The 8,802-nt window shown below is 40.6% G+C and overlaps 1 protein-coding gene across 1 annotated transcript; it reads left to right on the top strand.

The window, feature by feature from the left end:
* Positions 1–568: 568 nt before the first annotated feature.
* LOC311144146 (homeobox protein engrailed-1a-like) lies at positions 569–3,873 on the top strand (the record flags this gene model as incomplete). The annotated part of the gene is made up of 2 exons (XM_084180141.1): positions 569–1,097; positions 3,554–3,873. 2 exons carry the CDS (start codon positions 569–571, stop codon positions 3,871–3,873), a joined length of 849 nt encoding a protein of 282 aa, XP_084036267.1.
* Positions 3,874–8,802: the final 4,929 nt, after the last annotated feature.

Here is an 8,802-nt window from a genome sequence, read left to right as displayed (position 1 = left end):
TGAAATATCCGTATATGTTATTATTGTATTCTCCTATAGATCTAGCATTATTTTGCTGTGAATAGATAAGGTTGCAGAAGGCGCCTAGCGGTGATAATCTCTTGTTTGGTTTTCTTAAAACCCAGTTGGTAGCATGCAGCCTACTTACCCAGAGTTGCGAGACATTATTGGACGTCGTCACCCGTGTCCAAAAGTGTCTCGGTCATTGATTGGCCCACTGCACGTTCGAAGGGGTTCACGTGCTTCCGGTTGGTGTGGGAAATGTGATGTGAGGAGTTGGTGAAGATCGAACTGTCATACCAACAGTGGTGAAAAGCTCGGGGCTGCGAGAGGAGAGCGCAATGCCTTGTCAGTCTTGTCATTGTCAACGACCATGACACGTTGGAGCGTTACGCACGAGGGATGCCAACAATTTAGAAATCAAAAAGTGCCCCAAATCAGAGAGGTAGTAATGATCCTTTAGTGGTCACCGTATTGCTTCATTCTTTTCATATTTGGATACCAATACACACCAACAAGTGGAATTAGTTAGGAACCTGGATCGACCCCTTTGCAGCCCTTTTCAGCAATGGAGAAGCAAAGGGCTCTACACAGCCCGGAGTCGAGTGAAGGGGAGAGCGTGTCTCCTTCTCCCAGTCTGCCTTCGCCGCCCATCCTGCCCCTCCAAGCAGCGCAGCAGGCGCACAGAACCACGAACTTTTTTATTGACAATATTCTGCGGCCAGATTTCGGCTGCAGGAAGGAGCATGGCTTAGGGGCTAGGGAGCGGGCGCAGACTTCCAGCCGAGAGCGCGCCCAACCTTTGGTCGCCAGGTCGAATCATCCTGGAACGCCATGCCAGGACTCCAACTGCAGCAGCGACAGCACTTCTTCCTCCACCTCGTCCTTGGCCTTGTCTCCCACCCCCAAAAAGAGCACCTCGTCATCGAAGGCTGACGAGAGCTCTGGAGGCAGCACGCCAAAGTTCGGCGAGAACACTTCTTCTGTTATGGTTGTGAACGGCGGTAGTGGCGGCACAGCGCCCAACCCCGAGTCCCAGCCGCTGCTGTGGCCTGCCTGGGTGTACTGCACTAGATACTCGGACAGGCCGTCATCTGGTGAGGCAATAGTTTCTTGAACAAGCTTTTATCAGGGTATTGTAGCCTAATGCGTAATGTTATAAATGCCTTATTGACCCTTTGCATAAATATAAGTCTTTCCTCAACATGCTTGTATTCGAAGTTGCAACTTTATTCGTTAAATTCAACTGTATTTTATACTTTATTTTTACACTGTGATAAAGGACAATATATGTAGGTTATGGCATAGTGGTCCTGTTACTGCATGAAAATAGTGACTGTCTGTAGTACAAAATGTAGGCTAACATACACTCTTAGGAAAAAAGGTTCTGGATAGATCCAAAAATGATTATATCTATGCTTGCTACATTCATATATGGCACCCCTAATGGTTCTATACAGAACCGAAATTGGTTCCATATAGAACCCTATATATTCCATATAGAACCCTAAATGGAACCCAAGGGTTCTATATGGAACCAATTTTGGTTCAGTGAAGAAGAGCCCCAGGGGTTCTGGTCAAAGAACCCGACAAAAGGGTTCTATATAGAACCTTTAGGGGTGCCATATGAAGCAAGCAATATATTGTAAGCCTACTCAATCCATTTTCAACTGGAAGCAAACTTTCTCAAATTTAAATTATGCTATATCATATGTAAATAATCCATTATTTAGGCCTACTACAAAAATATATGGAACAAAAAAGCAGAAAAAAGGACACTTGGATCATTTTGTGATACTTAATTTTGTAATAGGATTGTGTGACATCTACTGTGTTCTACCGAGAGAAGTCAAATGAATTGAAACAGTGAAAAATCGAATAGGTGGTTTTCAAGAGCAGCATTGGTCCATTTGAGAACATATCAGAAAATGTAAACAACATTTCATCGATGACTGTGTGGCCTAACATTTCACTCTCCTTATTTACAAGTGAGATCTTGGTCCTGGCCACTGGTTGCATCTTTTAGGCTCACCCCAAAATGCCTTGCAGATATGACACGTTTTAAAATGTGTCACTTAACATGAGAACATACTCCATTAATTGGATTGAAAGAGAGATAGAGCTCGTACATTCAACAGAATCAAGGTGTAGGCCAATATAGGGCTATACTGGCTATACATTTATATGATTCATAACCTACAATAGTCTTATTAGACCCTGTACAATATATATTTTAAAATCTCAACGAGACTTTAGAAAAATAAGGTTGAATATAATAAAATTAAAGAAAGTGCACCGGGAAAAAAACTAGAATAACAATATCAGTGCTGTCAACATGTTGAATTAATTAAAAACTTTGCCTGTCTTGATAGTATATTATCTGAGTATGCACTTAGTGTAATTCCCCAACTAACTGTATTTAATCAATGGTAGGCTACGTTAAATGGTAAGCGTGCACAATGTTTCTTTTGTTCTAAGTTCTATAGTCCAATGGTTCCAATGGTGTTTTGGCATGTGAATAAATGGGCTTTTCATAATTACCATAAACTTGTCAAAAATATAGACTGTGTTTTATGCCTTAGGTATTGATAAAATCTGTGCAAAAATAATAACAGGAAATGTAAAGCTATATATAGTTAATCTAAAACAAAAACTATTTACTGAAGATGTAGTATTTGTGTTAGGAAATTATATAGGATTAGGCCTAGCATCAAATACAATTTTAAGAAATAAATATTAACGGATAAATTATATTTCCCATCATATTGTTTATTTGTTTGTCTGTAGACCCATGATAACAAAGGACACCATTTTATATTTAAATGTATAGTGTAGCGTAGGCTACGCTTTTGCACATAGGCCTATACCTGAGTCTTCATTTGGTACAAAATATCTGAATGCCGTTCTTATGTCAACAGCTAGAGATCACTGAGCTTCAACGATTCTTTTTTTAGTTGGCCTACAACTACTTTTGATCAATGAAAGGCCTATACCCGACACACTTGGCCAATAGTCCTAAAACGATTGTATGTTTTTAAATGGATGTAGTTGGCTTTAGTAGCCTACAGTTTTTTGGTTAGCATATTTTTGCTAAATAATGATGAAAGTCGACCTACAGCTAGTGTTACCATCACACAAAGGCCTGCCGCTCAGTGCCCAATGGACCTTATTCTTCGCAGTACATAATGTTATTCATAGTTATTATTATAGGCCTACCATTGGGATGACCATACCGTTAGATTATAGCAAAGTATTAACCTATAATAACGTTTATTATTATTACTATTACTATTATTATTATTATTATTATTATTATTATTATTATTATTATTATTATTATTATTAGCCTATCATCATTACATTGTTTCTTTTTATTATTATAATTATAGGATCATGGTTATTATTTGGGTACATTGTTTTTATTTATTACATTTATTATTAGGTCTAGCCTAAAATCTTTAATGGAATTGGTTTTGGGTGATGAAAGTGAGACTAGGTGTCTGGCACTCGCTGAATATTTATATTCCCGTTTTTATTGTCGTCCCTACTGTAGGCCCAAGGACACGGAAATTGAAAAAGACGAAAAACGAAAAGGAAGACAAGCGACCCAGAACGGCGTTCACGGCTGAGCAGCTCCAAAGACTGAAAACGGAGTTCCAGGCCAACCGTTACATCACGGAGCAGAGGAGACAGTCTCTAGCCCAGGAGCTCAACCTCAATGAGTCACAAATCAAAATCTGGTTCCAAAACAAACGGGCGAAAATAAAAAAGGCCAACGGCTATAAGAACGGCCTGGCTCTCCAGCTCATGGCGCAAGGATTGTACAACCATTCCACCACCACCATTCAGGAAGACAAGGAGGAGAGTGACTGAGACTTCGCTTGCAGGAGTCACCTTTTGGGGGAACAATATTTGTGGAAAGTAAAGGCTATTGTAAAGAGATTTTCCATTTGTTGATAGGGCTATGTATGGACATAAACTATCAAAAGTATGCCTACAAACTACAAACATGAATGAAAATGAATAGCCGAAAATAAGACATTGTATATATAATTTAAGGAGAAGGGGTAAGCTATAGAAATATGACTACTCATCCCGCACTTGCTGGATAATTATATGATTGTTATCTTTGTCGCTTTAGGCCTACTGTGTTGTGATCTCTCTCTTATATCAAATCTCGATGAACGTACTGCGTGATCTGCCACTTCAAGCCAAAGATTTTATCGGAAAAAACAGCCTGAAAAAACTATGAATCTCTCTGTTATCGTACTTTCTTCCTGAACTGCGAGTCCCTAACAATCAGTCGGCCGCTGTTATCATTAGTTGCCTGCCGCTTGATTTAAGCCTCTCACCTGTTTGGGCCGAAAGGATATATGACTCAACTCGTGTTGGATTCACCATATCTTGGAATACTACCAACAAACAGCAGCATCAGACTCTCTTGAAATATATGTTATCTCCCTCGATGATTAGAGGGGATACATGTACTAGGCTACATCTAAACAATGTTTCCAAATAAACATTTTTATATTGGAAAAAAGGCAACACTGCTCTTTTTTTGTATGTTGCACTGCTCTGTGCAATATATTTCAAGGATTACATTAATAAATTGTAGTGTCTATGGAGTTGGTTTGCAGCTCATTGGTTCAAGTGAGTGGTGTAACGGTATCCATATTCATACCGTATATTTTACAAAGGGACATTTTATTATGAGAGGCGTGATGATATCAGAGCATGAAATTGCCTTGCCGTGCACTACAGTGCTCACTCAATTCCTCAACTATTTGTGTGCTAGGCTAGAAAGATAAAACCCACAATTTGCTCTTGTATCAAATGAGAGCCAGACAGAGCGCGCTGCTCAAAGTGTGGCTGGATTCACAGGTCACGCCGCTCTCTTGAAAATCATGATAGCGCGAGGTCAGTGTGCACGACCGTCCACAACCACGAGAACGGAAGATTCATTCCTTAATCACTTTAGGCCTATAGCCTACTGCAGTCGGCTAAATAAAGAATGAATAATAATAATACTATTTTTTTATGACAATTATACTCATAATGATCTGCCTTTTCGAGCATTCTTGTACCCAAACATTTAGATATTAGCCTATAGCCTAATCATTTGAGAATATATTATTCATTTTGAATTCTGATTTACTCACAATGCGTAACGCACAATGCATCTTATCTAAACGGATGAAATCGAAGAGCAGGGATAGCATAGTCGATAACGATCATCTCAGATTTTAAGCATGATAAAACGTTTTTTCCTTTGTGGAGATAAATGGGCACAGGTAAATAATAATCCCTTTTGTTTTTCACTGAGGTGCACTTTTTTGTGCAAATGTGGCTTATTTCTTTTTGACAAAAGGGATCCCATATTAACAAATCTTATACAACTTAGATGCATCATGGAGACCTATTCGACAGGTCTTCGCCAGGAATGTAGGACGAAGGCTGTCGTAAACATAATAAATCAAGTATAGCCTATAGATAATAACTAAAGCTGGATATGCTTTCACAGTTATGAGCAAACTGACAAAGAAAGGACTCAAGATTTTCTCTCTCTCTCTCTCTCTCTCTCTCTCTCTCTCTCTCTCTCTCTCTCTCTCTCTCTCTCTCTTACTCTCTCTCTTACTCTTTCTTACTCTTTCTTTGTGTTTGTGCGAGTACCTGCGTTTAGAGCTGCTGTAGGCACTACTTTTTCAGATGACAGGAAAGGCTATAATTTTCAAAAAGACATGGGGTTTTCAAACACCTTGAAATTATATGAGCAAGTAGGGTTTATCCTATAGCAGGGTTCATCGGCTAGATTCAGCCGTGGGACGATTATTTCTTGAGCCGATGGTCAGGGGGCCAGAAAATAATTACAAATAATGTGTAGACTACAAATTGACCGCAAGAAGCCCAAACATTTTACTAAAACATAATCATTTCAAACCTTGCTTACATTTTATACAATCATTTATCTCTCTATTATGCATGGTAATACTTTGGAACAAATTTCCTAAATTAAAATCAATTGGAGTTGATTTGCCGGTGTTTTTACAGTCTTTTATGTCCAACAATTAATATATATACAGTACCAGTCAAAAGTTTGGACACACCTACTCATTCAAGGGTTTTTCTTTATTTTTACTATTTTCTACATTGTAGAATAATTGTAAAGACATCAAAACTATGAAATAACACATATGGATTCATTTAGTAACCAGGAAAGTGTTAAACAAATCAAAATATATTTTATATTTGAGATTCTTCAAAGCAGCCACCCTTTGCCTTGATGACAGCTTTGCACACTCTTGGCATTCTCTCAACCAGTTTCACCTGGAATGCTTTTCCAACAATCTTGAAGGAGTTCCCACATATGCTGAGCACTTGTTGGCTGCTTTTCCTTCACCATGCCATCCGACTCATCCCAAACCATCTCAATTGGGTTGAGGTCGGGGGATTGTGGAGGCCAGGTCATCTGATGCAGCACTCCATCACTCTCTTTCTTGGTAAAATAGCCCTTACACAGCCTGGAGGTGTGTTAGGTCATTGTCCTGTTGAAAAACAAATGATAGTCCCACTAAGCCCAAACCAGATGTGATGGCGTATCGCTGCAGAATGCTGTGGTAGCCATGCTGGTTAAGTGTGCCTTGAATGCTAAATAAATCACTGACAGTGTCACCAGCAAAGCACCCCCACACCATAACACCTCATCCTCCATGCTTTACGGTGGGAACTATACATGCGGAGATCATCCGTTCACCCACACCGCGTCTCACAAAGACACAGCGGTTGAACCAAAAATCTCCAATTTGGACTCCAGACCAAAGGACACATTTCCACTGGTCTAATGTCCATTGCTCGTGTTTCTTGGCCCAAGCAGGTCTCTTCTTATTATTGGTGTCCTTCAGTAGTGGTTTCTTTGCAGCAATTCGACCATGAAGGCCTTCTTCACACAGTCCCCTCTGAACAGTTGACGTTGAGATGTGTCTGTTAGTTGAACTCTGTGAAGCATTTATTTGGGCTGCAATTTCTGAGGCTGATAACTCTATTGAACGTATCCTCTGCAGCAGAGGTAACTCTGGGTCTTCCATTCCTGTGGCGGTCCTCATGAGAGCCAGTTTCATCATAGTGCTTGAAGGTTTTTGCAACTGCACTTGAAGAAACTTTCAAAGTTCTTGAAATGTTCCGTATTGACTGACCGTCATGTCTTAAAGTAATGGTGGACTGTCGTTTCTCTTTGCTTATTTCAGCTGTTCTTGCCATAATATGGACTTGGTCTTTTACCAAATATGGCTATCTTCTGTATACCCCCGCTACTTTGTCACAACACAACTGATTGGCTCAAACGCATTAAGAAGGAAAGAAATTCCACAATTCACTTTTAAGAAGGCACACCTGTTAATTGAAATGCAGGTGACTACCTCATGAAGCTGGTTGAGAGAATGCCAAGAGTGTGCAAAGATGTCATCAAGGCAACGGGTGGCTATTTGAAGAATCTCAAATATAAAATATATTTTGATTTGTTTAACACTTTTTTGGTTATTACATGATTCCATATGTGTCATTTCATAGTTTTGATGTCTTCACTATTATTCTACAATGTAAAAAAAATTAAAAATAAAGAAAAACCCTTGAATGAGTAGGTGTTTCCAAACTTTTGACTGGTAGTGTATATATATACACATAAGTATGTGGACACCACTTTAAATTAGTGGATTTGGCTATTTCAGCCACACCCATTGCTGACAGGTGTATAAAGTCGAGCACACAGACAGCCATGCAATCTCCAGACACAAACATTGGCAGTAGAATGGCCTTACTGAAGAGCTCAGTGACTTTCAAAGTGGCACCGTCATAGGATGCCACCTCTCCAACAAGTCAGTTCATCACATTTCTGCCCTGCTAGAGCTGCCCTGGTCAACTGTAAGTGCTATTATTGTGAAGTGGAAACGTATAGGACCAACAACGGCTCAGCCACGAAGTGGTAGGCCACACAAGCTTACAGAACGGGACCGCCAGGTGCTGAAGCACGTAACGCATATAAAACGTCTGTCCTAGGTTGCAACACTCACTACCGAGTTCCAAACTGCCTCTGGAAGCAACGTCAGCACAATAACTGTTTGTCAGGAACTTCATGAAATGGGTTTCCACGACCGAGCAGCGGCACACAAGCCTAAGATCACCATGCGCAAAGCCAAGCGTAGGCTGGAGTGGTGTAAAGCTCGCCGCCATTGGAATCTGGAGCAGTGGAAATGCATTCTCTGGTGTGATGAATCACGCTTCACCAAATCTGGCAGTACGACGGACGAATCTGGGTTTGGCTGATGCCAGGAGAACACTACTTGCCCGAATGCATAGTGCCAACTCTAAAGTTTGGTGGAGCAGGAATAATGGTCTGGGGCTGTTTTTCATGGTTCGGACTAGGCCCCTTAGTTCCAGTGAAGGGAAATCTTAACGCTACAGCATACAATGACATTATAGATGATTCTGCACTTCCAACTTTGTGGCAACAGTTTGGTGAAGGCCCTTTCCTGTTTCAGCATGACAATGCCCATGTGCACAAAGCAACGTCCATACAAAAATGGTTTGTCGAAATCGATGTGGAAGAACTTGATTGGCGTGCACAGAGCCCTGACCTCAACCCCATCATACACCTTTCGGATGAATTGGAACACCAACTGCGAGCCAGGCCTAATCGCCCAACATCAGTGCCCGACCACAGTAATTCTCTTGTGGCTGAATGGAAGCCAGTCCCTGCAGAAATGTTTCAACATCTAGTGGAAAGCCTTCCCAGAAGAGTGGAGGCTGTTA

Source organism: Coregonus lavaretus, assembly GCF_964263955.1.
Source record: "Coregonus lavaretus genome assembly, chromosome: 16".
Lineage (NCBI taxonomy): Eukaryota > Metazoa > Chordata > Actinopteri > Salmoniformes > Salmonidae > Coregonus > Coregonus lavaretus.
This window is presented reverse-complemented; position numbering and strand designations above follow the sequence as displayed.